General features: G+C 43.7%; 1 protein-coding gene across 1 annotated transcript in view; it reads left to right on the top strand.

Moving 5' to 3' along the window:
* FN1 (fibronectin 1) overlaps positions 1–20316 on the top strand; it is a gene marked incomplete in the record, with an annotated part of 68185 nt that overhangs the window by 25260 nt on the left and 22609 nt on the right. The window contains 14 exon segments of the mRNA XM_034785731.1: positions 920–1097; positions 1466–1642; positions 2519–2647; positions 2774–2863; positions 3338–3532; positions 5820–6092; positions 9298–9564; positions 10767–10861; positions 11422–11590; positions 13239–13325; positions 14244–14435; positions 16675–16947; positions 18003–18185; positions 19867–19956. Coding sequence (XP_034641622.1) covers positions 920–1097; positions 1466–1642; positions 2519–2647; positions 2774–2863; positions 3338–3532; positions 5820–6092; positions 9298–9564; positions 10767–10861; positions 11422–11590; positions 13239–13325; positions 14244–14435; positions 16675–16947; positions 18003–18185; positions 19867–19956 — 2398 coding nt within the window.

Genomic DNA, 20316 nt, shown 5'->3' with positions numbered 1-20316 from the left:
GAATGATTCATTTTAACCAATGCAAATGAGTTGTCTGACAGTGCCCCAGACAACACTCATTACAGATGTCTACTCATCCATTAAACATGTCGGTGCTTGCCCACCGCTTGGCATTATGAGAACAATCAGGGCCTGGTCCAAAGCCCCTTGAAGTCAGTCGGAATCTTTCCACTGATTTCAATGGACTTTGGATCAGGTCCTTAATGAAATGGGCTTTAAACACCAGGGGGCCTGACCTTAGAAAGATGGGGATTTAGTTTAGCATTTCCCGTGGCAATCAAGTGTGGGTCAGAGGGGAAGAATCTTGCTGAGGATTGTTTTCAGAGGGTATTTTTTAAATTTAATTAATGGAGATATCCTATCTCCTAGAACTGGAAGGGACCTTGAAAGGTCATCGAGTCCAGCCCCCTGCCTTCACTAGCAGGACCAAGTACTGATTTTGCCCCAGATCCTTAAGTGCCCTCTCAAGGATTGAACTTATAACCCTGGGTTTAGCAGGCCAATGCTCAAACCACTGAGCTAGTAGCTCAAGTGTGTTACTGGATGATCTCCAAATATTGTATCTGCTGTAGAATTGCTGGCTGACTTTTCTAGCTTGTTGAATGATCGCTGGGTATATATTGCTGCTTAAACCTTTTCAAAGGAGAACCATTAAAACCTCAGGGCACATCCCTAATTTTAACAGGATTGTTACCCAGTATCCCATTATAAATTAACCACAGCGAAATGCCTCTGGAGGGCCGCCCTGCCCGCCCCTCCTCCTTCCAAGGGCTTTTGTTCATCCTGATATGAGTCCTGCCACAGATATAGGCATCCAGATGCCACAGTGATGGGCTACCATATAAAAGTGTAATTCGAGATTTCTGCTCTTGGGCTTTGGGGGTCTCTTTCATGGTATTGGATGTCTTTGTTCTTTTAGAAAAACCAGAGAGTGCCGTGGAAAGAAGCCACCATCCCAGGTCACTTGAACTCCCACACGATCTCTGGCCTGAAACCTGGGGTGTTGTATGAAGGGCAGCTCATCAGCGTGCAGCAGTATGGACATAGAGAGGTCACCCGCTTTGATTTTACCACCACTAGTACTACACCTATTTCTAGTAAGTAACAGTATGAAACCATATTTTCATACAGCTGCCTTCCTACACTTTACTTCCTTGTAGGTCGTTCCCTAAGTTATTTGTTTCCTGTTAAAAATTCAGCTGCATCCTCTGTGGATATTATAATAGACGTTGGGTATTTTTGGTTGGTTTTTTTGCTTATTTGCCACACTGCATACTTACCCTTTTAGAAAGGTAATAGGTACGCCTAGATCCTAGCTGGTGTAAATCGGCAGAGCTCCACTAAAGACAATGGAGCCATGTCAGTTAACCCCAGCTGAGGATCTGTCCCTTCATTTCTTTTGGGTTGGAATTTGTTAATTCAAATAAAACCTTCTGACCTCTCCCCATCTTTTTTTCCTCTGCAGGTAACACCCTTTCAGGAGAGACAACTCCCCTTTCTCCTGTGGTTGCTACCTCTGAATCGGTCACAGAAATTACAGCAAGTAGTTTTGTAGTCTCCTGGGTTTCCGCCTCTGACACTGTCTCAGGATTCCGCGTTGAGTACGAACTTAGCGAGGAGGGGGATGAGCCACAGTATCTTGGTAAGCCAGATGTTTGAACCTGTTCGGCCGGGGTAGATTTGTGTAGCTCCGTGGTGGGGAGTTGGTTCTCCTACTCTTATATCTGGGTGAATTCTTAGAACCGTCCTTTTTTTCAAGAGCTGACTAACTCTTGTTTCATATTTTTTTCCATTGAGATCTCCACATTCTATAATATCAGCATATTAGACTGGCTGGGAAGGATGGTCTGGTGGTTAAAGTCCTGGGCTGGGATTCAGGAGATCTGGGTTTCATCCCTCTCTCTGCCGGGTGTGACTGTGGGCAGGTCAACTTTAGTCTCTCCGTTTCTCAGTTCTCTCTCTGTAAAATGGGAATGGTAATATTTCACAGGGGGCATTATGAGGATAGTGCTTAAACACTCCCAGGAGTTATGCTCCGGAAAAGAATATGAGGGAAAGAATGACATTCTTTGATTGATTTCCATTCAGCTGCTGCCCCCTCTGAATGTTTTACATGAATTATGCATGGACCACCCAGATAATTTTTCAAAATCTCCCTGACAGAACTAGAAAATCAGGGTGTGAGTTGGTGTGAAATCAGTGCTGGACTCATAGCAGTGGCCGAAGTCAGGCAGAGTGCGGTTGGTTGCTATGCAAACCTGCCATGGCACCTTACGGCTGACCTGCTCTTCCCTGGCTAGTCTGTGCCCTGACCCTCTTCTAAGTAGCCTGCCAGTTGTAGGGAACTGTCCTAGGCTCTGTGGGGCTTGTGATGGGACTCCAGAGCAGGCTCAGACCAAACAAATGTTCTCACAAGAAAATTGTGACTCAACAGAACCAACCCAGAGTTTTTGGTTGGTTTGTTTGGTGACAAAAAAACAACCATTGCTAAGTCTTTTCTATTTTCTTTTTTGCAAAGATCTCCCGAGCACAGCCACCTCCGTTAACATCCCAGACTTGCTACCTGGACGTAAGTACATCGTCAACGTCTATCAGATCTCAGAAGAAGGAGAACAGAATCTGATCCTGTCTACTTCCCAGACAACAGGTACATGTTGGGATGTGGTGCTTGGCTTTGGAAATCTCTATTCTGTGGATTGTTCTCAGACGTTCGGACATGTCTTGGCCTCACTTGCTTTTCTCATCTGTTATTCCCTTCATCTCTTTTAAACAGCACCTGATGCACCTCCCAAACATAACGTGGATAAAGTTGATGACACTTCAATTGTCGTTAGCTGGAGCAGACCACAAGCTCCCATCACAGGTCTGCCTCTTTTACATGTAACTATTTTAAACTGTTGAGGGAATGTTTGCAAAACCTGACATTCAGAAGAGAGGAACATACAAAGCATAACAGAGCAGATGAGCAATTCTGTCCACCCTGGGACACCACATGGAAAGTGTCTTTCAGACAAATGGGGAGTATAAGATGCACCTTGCAGGCTGCAAGGCGCCTATTTGATTGCTGATGGGTTTTACAGTGGGCTGGGTGCAAACTGATTCTGCGGGTTCACTTGCAGATCCAGGTTTGACTAACCACAACCCCACTATCCTCTGCATCCATGGCCTCTGTCTGCCCCCACGTCATCCCCATAACAAACCTGGGAAGCATGTTCTTAAAAGTTCAGGGGTGTTTTTTGGATCCCTGGGGGAAAATGTGTTTATTTCTTATTTTTACAGTTCCTTGTGCTGGTGGTAACGATTGCGTCTGGTGATCATGTCTGTTTTGTCACATTAGGCTACCGAATTGTCTATACCCCATCAGTGGAAGGTAGCAGCACAGAGCTCAACTTGCCTGACACAGCTACCTCTGTGACTCTCAGTGACTTAATGCCTGGGGTTCAGTATAACATCACCATCTATGCAGTGGAAGAAAATCAAGAGAGTACTCCCGTCTTTATCCAGCAGGAAACCACGGGCATCCCATCCAAAGGTAACAGCCAGCATGCTTCCTGGGATCTTGCTCATTCCAAAGCAATTTATCAGATGCAGCAGGGCCAAATTAAAAGAAAAATGCAGCCTCTAGAGCCCAGCTTTAGCTGTAAGTGGACCACCAGCAAAGGCTCTGAATGGGCACATAATCAAGAGTGGCCTTTACTGAAAACCTCACCAATGTTTAGCTCATGTAAAAGCTTTAAACATTGACATATTAAAGTCAAATGCTGCTTTCTGCTAATCAAAGATGACCACTTTGGGATGCAGAGTCTTAATACTTATTTAGGCCATGTCCACACTACAAAATCATGTCAACCTAACTTACGTCGGCATACAGCACCCGCGGCTATTAAATCACTTGTGTGTGTGTGTGCACGCTTTGCTCCTTGTGTCTGGGGTGCACATCCTCACTAGGGGCGCTCATATTGTATCGTCAGCGTGGTGCGTTGTGGGATGGCTCCCGAAAGCCAGGAAGTGTCGACGTAAGCAACGCAGTGTCTACACTGACACTGCGTGGAGCTAATTCCATCCACCATGACTCTACAGCGCTTGGGGACATTGCAATACTAAATCGGCGCAGAGAGGAACTTTGTCGGTGGAGCCAGATTTAAGTGAACACACTTCCACAGCTAGATCAACACAAGACCGCTTACATAGAGCTCATCTTTTTCGGTGTTTGTATAGCACCAAGTACAATGGGATCCATAACTAGGACTCCTAGGTGCTTATTGCAGTACAAAGAATCAATAATACTAATAAGAACATAAGAACGGCCGTACCGGGTCAGACCAAAGGTCCACCTAGCCCAGTATCCTGTCTACCGACAGTGGCCAATGCCAGGTGCCCCAGAGGGAGTGGACCTAACAGGCAATGATCAAGTGATCTCTCTCCTGCCATCCATCTCCATCCTCTGACAAACAGAGGCTAGGGACACCATTCCTTACCCATCCTGGCTAATAGCCATTAATGGACTTAACCACCATGAATTTATCCAGTTCTCTTTTAAACGCTGTTATAGTCCTAGCCTTCACAACCTCTTCAGGTAAGGAGTTCCACAAGTTGACTGTGCGCTGCGTGAAGAAGAACTTCCTTGTATTTGTTTTAAACCTGCTGCCTATTCCTAGCAGTAGGATGACAGGCCAGTCAAAAGGCTGATCTCTGTTGTAAGATCATGTCTAGGCAAAGGGAAAATCTCAACAGATTTTTTCTAAGTCGTCATGAAGGTTCTCTTGCGAGATCATATTACCAGCATTGAAAGGGTATCTGGTTGCCATGATACTTCAGATTTCAGGTGACTAGGGTTTGGTACCCTGATCCATATTTAAATACCTGAATAATTAAGCAGATTTTTTTTTTCAGGTACTGAGCCCCTGCTGAAGTCATTAGGATGGAAATTGCTCAATACTTATGGATTTGGGAGCTTAACTATAGGCACCCACAGTTTTTTTTAAAAATTGCCCTTAATTTTAAAAAAGAAATCAATTTGGCTGTATAACTGAACCAAAAAGAAATGTTCTGAAAGAATTAGGGCTGGTGTGGTGATAGTGGAATCAGACATTCTTGCGATGAGAACAATGCCAGGAATAAACTAGGTCCAATGATTTTATGATTTGTCATCCATATAGTCTGAGAATTACCGATGTTTGTATTGGTTAACCATAAGGCATCACGTGGAACTCATTTGCACAAGTAATCCGAAACCTCCGTTGAATATAAGACTCCACAATGGCTCTGATACTGCACCATTGAAGCCAATGGGAGTTTTACCACTGACTTCAGTGAGGCTGGGGTCACACCCTGTAGTTTAATTGTAAAGGGATTGGGTTTAAAATTAATGTATAGATTCTCCAATTATTCTGCTGGTTTTTAAAGCCTTTTCTTCTTAATTAGCAAAATAGCTTCTTGTTTCCAGTCATTGGATAATTGGGGGTTTCAAACTTGTGGCTCTGTACGAAGTTGACATTCTGCTGCTTCGCGCATTTGATTTTTTTAGCTTTTCTTTTGTGCCAACAAAATAATCCAAGTGCAAATCTTAGACTAAAATCTTCTCAGCCACCCAGTGTAATTTCAGATGTACAGTAGACTCAGGTATTTTCTTAAAATCATTTGTTAAGATAGGGCTTATTTAACATTTTCTGTTGTGTAAATGGTCTCAGTCAAATGTGTAAGAGTTTAGTTATTCAGTCAGAACTCACTTCTTCCTTGTTCCGCACCTTATTCCTGGAGTCACCTTTACCATTCTGTAAGGAATCCCTCTGTCTTACTGGATGTTTCTCTTCTGTCAGATGATGTTCCTTCACCCACGGACCTACAGTTTGTGGAAGTCACCGATGTCAAAATCACCATCATATGGACCCCCCCATCGAGCACAGTGTCTGGCTATCGGGTGGAAGTCATCCCAGTTAACCGCCCTGGTGTACATGGACAGAAACTGCCTTCTACCAGGAATTACTTTGCTGAGGTTACTGACCTTTTACCTGGAACGACCTATATCTTCAAGGTCTTTGCAGTGCTCCAGGGCCGAGAGAGCAAGCCATTGACCGGAGAGCAAACGACTAGTAAGTGTTATTCCTTGACGCTTTTTTTATGGACTTGGAAGTGACTCTTTTCCCCTCCTTTAGAGCAACATGTAAAGACATCACCTAAAGTGGAACAGTTCGTTCCAGCCATGTGGCACCCAATAAGCAAAATGATGGGGCTGAGAATTCAGCTGATCATGCAGTGATCTCCTTAGCAGATGAATTCTCTCCCAGCGCTTTCCAATAGAGGTTTAACTCTCAGGGTGTTTGGAAACAATTTAATGTGGCTGGAGTTCTCTTGCTTTCCTTTTTTAATTGATTGAAAAGGTGTGTGCCCTTCTGGCTCATTGCTAGCAAAAGTCTGAGGCTATGACTTTGCAAAGGCACCTCAGAGTGAATTTCAATGGGATTTGGGAGCCTAACTTGCTTAGACCGCCTTTTTACATCTCAATCTAAATGTTGATTGCTGGCATGCACGCTTGGCTTTCATTGACTGCCATAGGAGCTCTGTGTGTGCCCCTAAGAACAGAAATCAGCACGTCGTTAAGTGACAGTACCTCTCAACGTTACCATGTCAGTCCTGGTTCGTCATATGATATCCTGCTACTCCTTTCAGGAGGCATCAATTGCCTCATCAATCAAAACGTTGGGGGTACAAAATGTTTGTTCAAGACCTCTGGCTACCCTGCTATAAGGTGTTTTTACAGCCCTGTTTCACTGTTGCCACACAGAGCTGTGTTCAAAATCCACTGAAGTCTGTGGAAGTTTTTGCATTGATTTCAATGGGACTTTGGATCAGGCTCGTAGGGAGTGCATGTTTCCCACTAATCACTGTTCAAGGGCAAAACCTCTCACAGTTTTGTTAATGACGACAGTACAGTGTCAGTGGCCGTGTCAGTTCGTTGCAAAACACCTCCTCTGGCTCCTTGGTGTGAGGAGAAAGGGACTTCCTGGCAGTTCCTCTGTCCCTTGCTTCCCACAACCGTAGAGAGGCTGGAAGCAAGGGACTGAGGGACGCACAGGATAAAGGTGAAACTCAGCATCTCTTTGATTTTCCCAGCTGTAAAATGGATATAATGATACTGACTTCCTTTGTAAAGTGCTTTGAGATCTACTGATGACAAGCGCTGTGTAACAACAGCTGGGTATAGCTATGATTTGATCCGCTCCTTGAAGTGTTTTCTCGACCCAAGAGAAGCTGATCAAAGAAAGTCAGAATGTGGCTCTTGTGAGTATTTCACAACCCTGAAAGAGTGGACACAAAAGTGTCCCAGTTTTTGATTCTGAAGTTACACACAGGGCCAGGCTTTCAAAAGTGCCCAACTCTCATTGGTCGTATTCTGAATGGCTGTTGTCACTGTTGAAAGTCTGGCCCAGTGTGTCTGAAAGAGAAAGAAGCAGAAGACATTTTAATCTTATTCATTTCCTCAGAATAAATAAGTTTAGGTGCCTGGACATTTTCAAAAGCATCTACATGACTTAGGAGCACAAGTCCCATTGAAAACACTTCTTGAAAATCCCACCCTGAATTTCCTTCGCTGTTTACAAAAAACAAACAAACAAACGGATTTTTCCCAAGAGCTCAGCTCCCATTGAGACCTAAAAGTTCCAGTGTTTGTTCTCACTGGGGTTTGCCAGGTGCAGAACGCTTCTGAAAATCTGCCCACTTCATTTAGGTGCCTAAATGGGAGCTGAGCTCTTTTGCAAAACTGGCCCCAGATGTTTATTTGGAATACGAAGCTGAGCATAGTCATTTGAATAGGCAGACAGAGACCTAGTAACACACGTCTGGAATTGTTTTCCATAGGCTGCGATCATCCACTTAACTGCTTTATCTGAACCACATTGCTAAAAGTATTCAGCTGTGTTGTGTCCTGTGATTGAAAGTCCTGGGGAAAAGAAATCAGTCAGGTTTCCCAAGAAAAACTCTCCAGCAAAAGTTTTCCCATGATGCAAACTTGCTTCTCCTTTTGTCCTTCCATTAAACAGTGGCCTACAAATAAGCTATGATTGTGTGTGCTTTTGTATCTGTTTTGCATGGGTGGAGGAAGTGATAAAAGCCTCCTACAGCTGACTGGTCAAATTCTGTACCAGTATAACAGAGAACCAGATATAGGTCTACATACGAAAGAGAGATACAATGCTATCGTTTTCTGTGTGGAACAAGCCCGAGTGTCAGTCGAGTTTTATATCCTCTAAACCACTGGTTCTCAACATGGGGATCATTAACAGGCTTGAGGAGGGTCACAATAACTCTCCCTTTCTTTATGACCATCCTCCTTTTCTTTATAGATGGGGGTGGGGAAGGGAGTTAATTTTTCCCTCCCCAAAAAATGTTGATAAAAATTAAAACACTGAGAACCCCAAAACTGACTTTTTTTTTTTTTTTTTTTTTTTTTTTTTGGAGGGGTAGGTTCCATTAATAGTTTTTTAAATGGATTTTTAATAAATTTCCATTTAGTAAAAAAATACTATTTTCTTTTTTAAAAAATGTTTAGATGGAACATTTTTTTGACTGATGCTAGTTGCAACATGGGATTGAGGCATGGAAAAGTTGAAAACTACTGCACTAAGCAACATAGGGCCAGATTTTTAAAGGTATTCAGATGCCTAACTCCCATTGGGCCTTCTTTTTCCCAGGACCTTTTCTGGGCTTTAATTCCTGTAAGTAAGCATTTTGTCAGGGGCTAACATCTCTGCTGTATTCATTTTGGTCGGGATCACAGAATATCAGGGTTAGAAGGGACCTCAGGAAATCATCTAGTCCACCCCCCTGCTCAAAGCAGGACCAATCCCTAACTAAATCCCCAAATGACCCCCTTAAGGATTGAACTCACAACCCTGGGTTTAGCAGGCCACTGCTTAAACCACTGAGCTGTCCCTCCCCTCAGCACACTACTTAAGTATGTACCTAACTTTTAGCACATACTTAGGTGCTTTGCTGTGTCAGGGCCTAAGGATAAAAATGCCAGTATGGAGACATATGAAACATTCCAAAGACCTTGTATAATTCATATAGGAGAGACAAGCATGCATAGGGTTATTTTACAGCCTAGTTCGCTGCTTGACTATTTTAGGTTAACGTATTCCTCCCCAGAAATGTGGTGGTGTTTTTTAATTAAAATTGGTGCATATGTTTTGGTATTTTTAAAAAACAACTACCGAGATTTTTCAAAAGAGAGCCTAAAGTAGGCTGCTAAACCCCTGGAAGAACTGTTAATACACACTTTGCTTTTCCTTCTAGAACTTGATGCTCCCACCAACCTAAGGTTTGACAACATTACTGAGTCTGCAGTGCTCGTGGCCTGGACTCCACCACGTGCTCCGATCACAGGATACCAACTGACTGCAGGTCCCACAAGAGGAGGCCAACAAAAGGAGTACACCGTGGGGCCATCTGCCACCAAATACGCACTGAGGAACCTGCAGCCTGGGTCCGAGTACACTGTCTACCTTGTGGCGGTGAAAGGCAACCAGCAAAGCAGCAGAGAAACTTCGGTCTTCACTACTTGTAAGCATTATGGGTGCTTATTCATTTACCAGTGACACTGTCCTCTTCAAAAGCATAGGCTGCGTTTGAAACCGGCCATTCTAACTCGTCTTTCAAAATATTCCTTTGAAATAATATTTGAATGGAGCTACTCGGGAAATGGCTTTCCCACCATACTTCATAAGAAATTTAGACAAAAACCAAAAATATTACATTTCCATTAGAAATTTCTGATGAAATGTTTCAGCTTTTTGTTGAAAAACAAATCTAAAACTGAACATTTCCAAAAATGTCAGTTGTCGGCAACCCAAACACCAACACATTTCAGGCAAGCTTATGTTTTCAGTTTCACCCAACATATTAGTTGGATTTTCCAATTTTGCAGTAAAAACCCAGGGGGAAAAAATGATTAAAAGCTGACATTTCCCATGGAAATGTGCATTTTGATGAGAGAGCCATTTTCCCTCAAAAAACATTTTCAGACAGTTCTATGTTTGAGCCTTTCTGATATGTTAGCTAGTGGTTTAAGGGAATGCGTAGTGGATAAAATGGCCTTTTCTTCCCAAAGATTATAGTGTTATGATGAATTTGTTAAGAACCACTGCATACTTGTAGAAAGAATAGATAGATTTTGCTATTCAAATAATGATGAAGCTGTGATTTAAACCAACAGACATCAAAACCTTTCATCAATAAGGCTGATAACCACATCCTTTGTTCAACGGAGTGTGTGGATTTTGTATCAGTATGAAGTTAAAACCAAGCATCCACATTTATCCCTGGTGTAATATTATTGACTTCAGTAAAGTTACACCAGAGATGCACTTGGCCCATAGTGTCCGCCTTAGATGTGGCCTCATTTCTGGCAAGGACACTGCATGGCTGAGATAAAGAAAGCTATTGCCTTTCACAACTACTTGATTGGACTGAGTCTATTCGAGGTTAGGAATATGTTGTGTAATTGTATCTTTTTTTAATTGATAGTATTTTAAAGAATAAAATGCAAAATCTCAGTCAAAGCTTTTTCCATGCTAAGTCTGCGAATATATCCCAGGATCAGCCAAATTATGAATAATTAAAAAAAAAATACTGTAAATGGTAACAAACATTGACACCCCTCCCTCACTCCCCCTCTGCCCTTAAAATCACAAAGGGCTACCCAGAGCGTTACAGAAATCTGGGTAGTGCTGAGTTTGAACTCCGTTTATCTGTTCCTTTCACAGTGCAGCCCATGGGTTCCATCCCTCCCTATAACACAGAAGTGACAGAAACTTCTATTGTTGTTACCTGGACACCTGCGCCAAGGATTGGTTTCAAGGTATTTTCCCACGGAAGCCTTTGGATCTGTTTTGCTCTCTGTTGCTTAATTCCATTAGCTGTCACCCAGCTAGGACCCATTAAGAACGAATGGCCAGAGAGGATGGTTTGGGGAAGGAAGGGTAGTCACAAATATGGGAGCACTGAGTAGAGCGGGGCAGTGTCTTGTCTTCTTAATCTGAAGTGACTATTCAGGGGTTAAAATATTTATGCAAGGAGGTGATGCGCTCACATGCCTGATCCAAGGACCATTGAAGTCAATGGGAATCTTTCGCTGACTCCTGTGTGCTTTGGATCAGGCCCATGTTTGGGGCATCGAGTTGATAGTCCGTCCTGCAGCACCATGAGGTGGCACTGTCCCGTTCTGCCGCATGATGCTGTGTTCCCTGAGGCTTACCCAGCTACAGGGCTTTCGATGCCCTCTGTGCTCCAGCATAGACCAACTTCCCCACAACAAGTCAGCTAATCACTTTGGAGGATGTGTCCAGAAGGCTTATAGACACCTAGATGGTTCATATGTGAGGCTAGAATGCAACCTTCCCCCTTTCTGCTCCTCTACAGCTAGGTGTGCGACCAAGTCAAGGTGGAGAAGCCCCACGGGAGGTGATTTCTGAATCTGGTAGCATTGTTATCTCTGGCCTGACTCCTGGAGTGGAGTATGTCTACAGCATTTCAGTCCTGACGGACGGTCAGGACAGAGACACACCGATCATCAAAAGAATAACTACACGTACGACACATCTGAATATCCCTTACTAATCTGTAATGCTCTGGCTCTACTTCGTTAGGTCATTGCGTGGCTGAGTGGGTAGGTTACTAGTGGAGGACTCAGGAGGGCTGGATTCTATTTGCAGCTCTGCCACTGCAGGATACCCTTGGGCAAGTCTCTTTGCCTCAGTTCTTCCCTATATTTAATGAGAATAATGCTAATGATTTTCTTTTATAAAGCACCTTAAGATCTTGGCCTGAATTCAATTGAGTGCTAAAAGAATTATTATTATTAGTAGTAGTAGTATTGCTAAACCCCTAAAACAGAGCATTTGTGTGTCATTTTCTCTCTTCTCAGTCTCAAAGGAGTCTGCTCTCCCTTTGATTCTCAGATAACATTAACATTACTGCATGTGGCGTCAGAGTACAGCTCTGAAAGAAGCTATTTTAGTTTCAGAGTAGCAGCCGTGTTAGTCTGTATCCGTAAAAAGAACAGGAGTACTTGTGGCACCTTAGAGACTAACAAATTTATTAGAGCATAAGCTTTCGTGGACTACAGCCCACTTCTTCGGATGCATACAGAGTGGAATAAATATTGAGGAGATATATATACACACATACAGAGAGCATAAACAGGTGGGAGTTGTCTTACCAACTCTGAGAGGCCAATTCAGTAAGAGAAAAAAAACTTTTGAAGTGATAATCAAGCTAGCCCAGTACAGACAGTTTGATAAGAAGTGTGAGAAGGGGAGATAGATTCAATGTTTGTAATGGCTCAGCCATTCCCAGTCCTTATTCAGTCCTGAGTTGATTGTGTCTAGTTTGCATATCAATTCCAGCTCAGCAGTCTCTCGTTGGAGTCTGTTTTTGAAGTTTTTCTGTTGTAATATAGCCACCCGCAGGTCTGTCATTGAATGACCAGACAGGTTAAAGTGTTCTCCCACTGGTTTTTGAGTATTATGATTCCTGATGTCAGATTTGTGTCCATTAATTCTTTTGCGGAGAGACTGTCCGGTTTGGCCATTGTACATGGCAGAGGGGCATTGCTGGCACATGATGGCATATATCACATTGGTAGATGTGCAGGTTAACGAGCCCCTGATGGTATGGCTGATGTGATTAGGCCCTATGATGATGTCACTTGAATAGATATGTGGACAGAGTTGGCATCGGGCTTTGTTACAAGGATAGGTTCCTGGGTCAGTGGTTTTGTTCAGTGATGTGTGGTTGCTGGTGAGTATTTGCTTTAGGTTGGGGGGTTGTCTGTAAGCGAGGACAGGTCTGTCTCCCAAGATCTGTGAGAGTAAAGGATCATCTTTCAGGATAGGTTGTAGATCTCTGATGATGCGCTGGAGAGGTTTTAGTTGGGGGCTGAAGGTGACAGCTAGTGGTGTTCTGTTATTTTCTTTGTTGGGCCTGTCTTGTAGGAGGTGACTTCTGGGTACTCGTCTGGCTCTGTCAATCTGTTTTTTCACTTCAGCAGGTGGGTATTGTAGTTCTAAGAATGCTTGATAGAGATCTTGTAGGTGCTTGTCTCTATCTGAGGGATTGGAGCAAATGCGGTTATATCTTAGAGCTTTAGTTGTTGGTTAATTTTAAGGGTTTGGGTTGTTTTGTTTTTCAAATGACTCTTGGGATTGTCAACTGATCACGCATTTGGCTTCTTGTAGCATTATCCCCACCGACTAACCTGCATCTGGAGCCTAACCCTGACACTGGAATCTTGACGGTCTCCTGGGATAGAAGCACAAGTCCAGGTAATTACATAGCATCAGAAACGGCTCCGCATTACGAAAGTGTAGATCAAGAATAGCTCCCCTGATTTACTCCAGAATTACACTAATGTAACTGACGGCACAGCGATGGTTGTTAACCAGGCACCGATTAAATGTTTAGCTGCCATGTCATTTTTTGGCATATGTTATTTTCAGTTACATTCAAATATCATCTGATAAAATACAAATGTTCTGCATTCCTGTATGAAAACGGTCTGCCACAGGACTCTTAAAACCGTACCTTCCATGTCAAACAGTGACATTCCAAAGGATGATCAAGATTGCCTTTCAAGTCAGGTAGGATTGGGGGAGTGAGGAGTCTGCGCCAGTATCCTCGCTAGCTAACATAGAGTCTGAAATAAAGAAAGCAAAAAAAGACCAAGAGGGTTTCTGGCCGGAAGGAAAAATGTGGGGTTAGTTCACTAAAAGTGAGTGGGGCATTTTCCAAAACACCCAATCTTGGCCTAACCTTTCTCCCATTGATGTGGATGGGAGTATTTCCCGTGACTTCAATGGGAACTGGTAGGCCAATGCTGAGTGCTTTTGAAAACCCCCACCCTGAGCTGAGAGATGCAACGTTTCCTATTTCTTGTCATTAGAATTTTGGCTTTGGGTAACTCCTAAGAGTCCATTTTCAAAGCGCTGCAGAGACTAGCCGTGTCTCCCGTTAATGCTCATGGGAGCTGCGTGGCTAAGCCCCCATTGGACACTTCTTTGGAAATGTATCTTAGTGTGTCAATGCAAAATGGACCGATCCTACGTTGAGCAAGCACTTGCGTGCCCCGCTGAGGTTGATAGGGAGCATCTGTTTAATATCATCTGTTTTTTCTCTGAGCGATTGTATCCAAGCCTGGTTTAAATAAATCCGCCGCATTGATTCCTGTGATCTATGTATTTCAGGCATCACTGGGTACAGAGTTACCACTGTTCCTACCAGTGGGCAGCAGGGTTACACCCTGGAGGAAGTGGTCAGTGCAGAGCAGAATTCCTGCATCTTTGAAAATCTGAGCCCTGGCCTGGAGTACAACGTCAGTGTTTATTCTGTCAAGGACAACAAGGAAAGCGTCCCCATCTCCAAAACCATCACACAAGGTAATGGAAAGATGAGCAACCGCCTCGGTCACTGTAACAGACCAACCTTGTAAGCAGTCTGCACATGAACCTCCTGCTGACGCTGTTGGTGGAGGATTTGCAGGCTTAGACCCCTAGCAGGAAGGTAGTCACTTGCCCTATGTGCCAGTGCAGGTGAGTAAGGGGGCCCTTATACCCCCTTACGCATTGGCAGCCCATCCGCTGGGGAAGAGCTGTCTCTGTGAAACCAGTACACTGCCTCACTTGCACAGGTGGGCTGGGGGCTGAGCAGTGCCTTGACTCCACCCCATGGTACCCCAGCCAGCAGATCTGAGCCGGCGAAGAAGGAGAAGCCGGGACGTAATGTAGTACTAGTCGGAGCTAGCGGCAGATTACTTTGTGGGTATTTCACTATGTGCTGGGATGTCTCCATGTAGTCCCAGTACCACAGTACTACGATAAACATCTGAATCCCTGAATGATTGGGTGCTAGTTTTGCTTTGTGAAGGTTTTGTTTGGCTTTGTTTCCGTTAAGCCATGAAACGATGCCAGCTCGTGTGTTTGGCAAATGCTTGCTGTTAACCCTGCTTTTAAAATGTCTGTGCTTCACTGAGTTGCTGTGCACTCCTGTGGGTATCTAATGATACAACACTGCTGCATTAAAGCAACAATGGCTTTAACCCTGTACCATGCTCTAATGGGGGGAAAAAGCCCCCCAAAATGGCATCCTTTGTGTCTTTTGATACTCTTGAAAGGTGATATGGTAAATGCATCCCATGAGGATAAATAGTTATTTTACAGAAAATGGACATTTTGCTACACTTATTCTGTAAAATACTTGTTTTTCGTAACGGAGCAAGAAATATTTGCTCAGTTATTAAGCAAACCAGACTATTGCGCCAATTCTATCTGATATTTCCTTTTTCCAGCTAATTCCTAATGATCCTATCACAAGTGTAATAAGCCATAGGTCCTTTCTTACTGAGGGGAGCAGCGTCCCCAGCTCCCACTGACTTCAGAATTTGGTCCTTAAAGCTACAGGGCCAGACTCTGAGCTGGTGCCGTTCTGCTGACTTCAAAGGAGCTGTGTCAGTTTGTGCCAGCTGAAGAGTTGGTGCCTAGAAGTTAAAGGCATAGCAAAATCCCTGATTTCTGTTGGGTCTAACATTTGGAAAAGAGCAGCTTTGCTAAAGTTGTAGTGTCCATCGGAAAAATTCCATAGCCTTGTTAACTATGCAAACATCTAGGATGCATGTAGAAGGTTATTCAAATGAATCCTAATTCAATGGCTTGGTTTGAAGATTGTAAAGTTTGGTTAAGAAACCAAGTCAGTTTTTCTCAGCCACACACTGCTCCTAGCATAACATTCAGAGCTGGGTGATGCTGTGATTTTCATATGGAAAACCCATATCCTAGAAAAGCTCATTTTTAACCACTTACAGTTTTTCTAAGCAAGCTTTATATTGCTCCCAAGTTTGGGGTTTTTGTTTTAGCACCTGTGCTGCAGCTATAGCTGCAAGACTTTAAGAATACCAGGCCAGAACCTCAGCTGGTGAAAATCATCATAATTTCTTTTGGCTCATTAAAGATACACTGATTTTCACCAGCTGCCTTCATTGATTTAAATAGAACTACAGCAGTTTTTGCCAGCTCAGGAGTGGGCCCACTCCAGTTATTTCAGCATTCCCAATGTGTTGATAATTTTATGATTTGAACACTTGCAGCTGGGCATAGTATTCTGACTATTTTTTTAAAAAAATTCTCGAGGGTCAGTTATCACTAATCCAGTTTTCTTTTGCTTAAAGATTAACAGACAAGAGAATTTTTTTTTAAAATGCTAAAATTGGGTATGTCTTTAAGAGAATCATTTTAAAAAACCACCTCAGGGCCCAATTGTCTCATCCTTACAGTAAGCTCAATGGGAATTAGGCGCCTAAACCAATTAGGCTATTGTACATCCCACCAGGCAGAGTCCAGCTCTTCAAAGGTATTTAGGCACCTAACTCCCACTGAAATCCTGCATTCCTGCCTGCTTCTTTCCCTGTGTAAATATGGCCCTCCGTGTGTTGCAAGGTACTATTTCATGAGAGGAAAGGTGGCGCAATTGGGCCCTCAGTGGGAAAATGATGCATATCACCATCATCGCTTGACCGTTTCCTCACTGTTAAGACGTGTAACCTGATGCACACTGCCTTATTTTTCCCCCTCCTCTTTTCTTTTACCTCTGTGTGTCTTTGCTGTTCCCCTTGGCACTCAGTAGAGGTGCCCCAGCTCACTGACCTAAGCTTTGTTGACATAACTGATACAAGCATCGGCCTGAGGTGGACTCCGCTAAATGCCTCCACCATTATTGGTTACCGCATCACGGTAGTTGCGGCAGGAGAAAGTGTCCCTATTTTTGAAGATTTTGTGGACTCCTCAGTAAGATACTACACAGTCACAGGCCTGGAGCCGGGCATTGATTACGACATCAGCGTAATCACACTCATTAATGGCGGAGAGAGCGCCCCTACCACTCTGACACAGCAAACGGGTGAATTTTGAAAACTTCCGTGTTTGTGACCTGGATGGTGTTTCATGCTGTCACTAGCTGCTAGGGAGACTGGGGCTTTCTCTGAGAAGAATTGAGCCACTCACTGTGATGGGGGGAGGGGAGGACAAGGACCGGCTTCTGTTTTAAATATGGAATGGGAAGGGCGATGCAGTTTGCATTTTTTTAGCCCTGTGCATGAACTGCATTTTTATATTGCAGTTATCTGCAATGACAGGATCTTATTCAAGCTGGATTTTCAGGTTTCACTGTTAAACTTGAGTTATGTGATCCCCAAAGTATAAGATCCTGAATCACAATCCCCAGAGTGAGATGGGACCCCCCAAAGGGTCGATACAATTCTGGAGACACTCTTCGGTTTAGCCACTGACGCTCTCACTAGTCAAGTCATTTGAGCTATTTGTATTTTTTTGGTGGTGGCCCAACTCTTCAAATCTTGCCTTAAAAGATGGACAAGAAACATCGCTCCCTGAGCACACGCTAGTCACAGGCATGTCACACTGTCAAGGTTCTCTGTAGTGCATGGGTAGAAGATGAACTGAGAACTAGTTTGTGCATGAAACCCTGTCACATGTGAGTAAGCTGCTGAGGTTCTAAACCCTTAAACACACAAGTAGACGTAGAGGTGAAGGAACTTAATGGAGCTACCCTCTCGTCCCCTATGTATGCATGTATCCGTTTTGGTGAAAGGACTTTTTCATATGTAAACTGCTGTATGGCAACTTAAGCCTCTCTTGGCCACGTCTCTATAACCCAAGTTGCAGCTGCAAGCCCAATATTACAGAAACCTGCCACCTTGTTTTCAAATTATCTTGACAGAATACATTTCAGTATCAGCGATTGCCAAGAGGTTAAAGGAGCCTGACAGTAGCGTGAGTGTTTTAATGTAGTTTAGGAGTATGTTTTGCATGGGTCTGACACCGTAGCCTCTTTTTCGCATGAGATACACTGTAGATTCCCTGAGCATCCACTTTGGTAAATGCTCACCTTCCAGAAAATGTTAAAAAAAAAACAACCCCAATATTCTTTGCATGTAGCTGTTCCTGCTCCAACTGATCTGCGCTTCACCAACGTGGGGCCAGATGCTATGCGTGTGACCTGGACTCCTCCAGTATCCATTGAACTAACCAGTTTCCTGGTGCGTTACTCACCTGTGAAGAAAGAGGAAGATGTTGCTGAGATGACCATTTCACCCTCCAACAACATGGTGGTTTTAACAAGTAAGAGGTTACCGGCTTAGGTCAGTGGAACGTCAGGGACTTCTCTACAGCAGCATTTCTCAAGCTGAAGTCCACTGATGGTTGGTGGGTCTGCGGAGCACTTGTTGGTCAGTAGGTGGTCACATGGTATTGGCTCCCTCCCCCTGCTTTACAGCAGCTAAATTACATTAAAATAGATACAAATACGTAAAGTACTTTCTTAATATTACTCTCCTATGTATTAATGGGTATAGCTGCCGCATGGACATGGAGCAGTCATGAATTGGGGAGACATGGTTCTCCTGATTGTGAGTTGGAGGTGAGTTGGTCCGTGAGATAATTTCCCGAAAGATGCGGTCCATCCTCTGAACACATTGAGAACCCCAGCTCTCCAGTGAATTTCTTGTTGGAGACCCAGCATAAAGGGAAGGAAAAGCAAGAAATTGATTGGAATAAGTATAATGGACCAGATTCTCTGCTAGGTTAAATTGGCGTAGCTTCATTGACTTCCCTAGAACTATGCTAATTTACCCCAGTGAAGGACTCGGTTCATTGTTTTAACGAAGTTAAAATCAAACCATGTAAACCTTTTCCCGCTAAGACAAGGACGATGATTCATCATACTGGGGGGCAATTGAACCTGGTTAGCTATTAAGGGTAGGTACATATTGCCTATCTTGTTTGACAAAAAGTCAATGACTTGCAGTGCAGCGGTCTAGATGAAGACACAAAGGATCAAAATAAGCAAAAGGTCCCCTTTGAGTCTTCTGATTTTGGAAAGGAAAATAAATGCTCTATCTGAAATTTCAGCAGTACCATGTAACTGATCTCTTCCCTTTCTCACAAGCATATAATTAATTTGCTCGTCTCGATACAAAAGTTGTGTTTTGTTGGGAGGATTTTCCCTAGAAACTGGACAAGTTGGTTGAGTGAGAGACAGTCCCTGCTTTAAAAATAAAGGACCGCATTCTTAGCTGGCGTAAAATAGAATCATTTCACTGAAAGTCAGTGGTGCGACATCAGTTTACATCAGCTGAGGATCTGGCCCTGTGTATCACTAAATGCTCAGAGCTGGGAGGCCTGTATGGAAAACTAAACCCTGCTGACAAACCCATCTAAATAATATCCTTGCCAAATAGCAATAAAAAAAGAAACCACCACCACTTGTTGCAGGCTAAAACTGCCGTAAAACAAAAGGCCATTCCCATGCTTAAAACCAAGGGTATGTCTACACTACCCGCCGCATCGGCAGGTAGCGATCGATCTATCAGGGATTGATTTATCGCGTATAGTGTAGACTCGATAAATTGATCCCCGATCACTCTCCCGTCGACTGCTGAACTCCAGCTAGGCGAGAGGCGGAAGCGAAGTCGACGGGGGAACAGCGGCCGTTGATCCCGCGCCGGGAGGACGCGAAGTAAGTGATTCTAAGTCGATCTAAGATACGTCGACTTCAGCTACGCTATTCTTGTAGCTGAAGTTGCGTATCTTAGATCGATCCCCCGCCCCAGTGTAGACCAGGCCCAAGCTTTAGCTCGATTCAAATGTCTAACTATCCATTAGGCTCAGGTTTTGCACAGGCGAAGCAAAAATCGGTCGCTTAACATCATGAGCTGTGTCAGTCAGAATTGCTGAGGTTTTTCAGTTGCGCCGAGAATCTGACAATTGCGAGGGTCTAAATTGGTGTGGTTTAATCCTTCAGGTCTCCTGCCTGGCACTGAATATCTGGTGAGCGTCTACAGCGTCTATGAGCAGCATGAGAGCACCCCTCTGACTGGCGTACAGAAAACAGGTATGTGGAAACCTGCTTGGAAAACTTCCGTTTGCTTCTATCTCTTCCATTAACCGCTCACTGATAGGACAACGCTAATCACTATGGGGAATTGGGGCATAAAAGCCTTTAAGATTTTGCTCTCCTTGACATGTATGGTTATATTGTTGGGGAGTTGCACAAAAGATTTTAAGGGAGTGATGCAGAGAGACAGCTTGGGAAGTGCTGAGCAAAATGGTCAAAGGGCCAGATCTTCAGCTGGTTTTAATTAAAAGGTGTATAATTTACTTCAATGGGGCTATGCTAACTTACATCCACTGAGGATTTGGCCCAATAAAAGACCAGTGTTCAGTCCCCCCAAGAGGGGTCTAGACACTTCAG

This window comes from Trachemys scripta, chromosome 11 (assembly GCF_013100865.1).
Source record: "Trachemys scripta elegans isolate TJP31775 chromosome 11, CAS_Tse_1.0, whole genome shotgun sequence".
Taxonomy (NCBI): domain Eukaryota; kingdom Metazoa; phylum Chordata; order Testudines; family Emydidae; genus Trachemys; species Trachemys scripta.
This window is presented reverse-complemented; position numbering and strand designations above follow the sequence as displayed.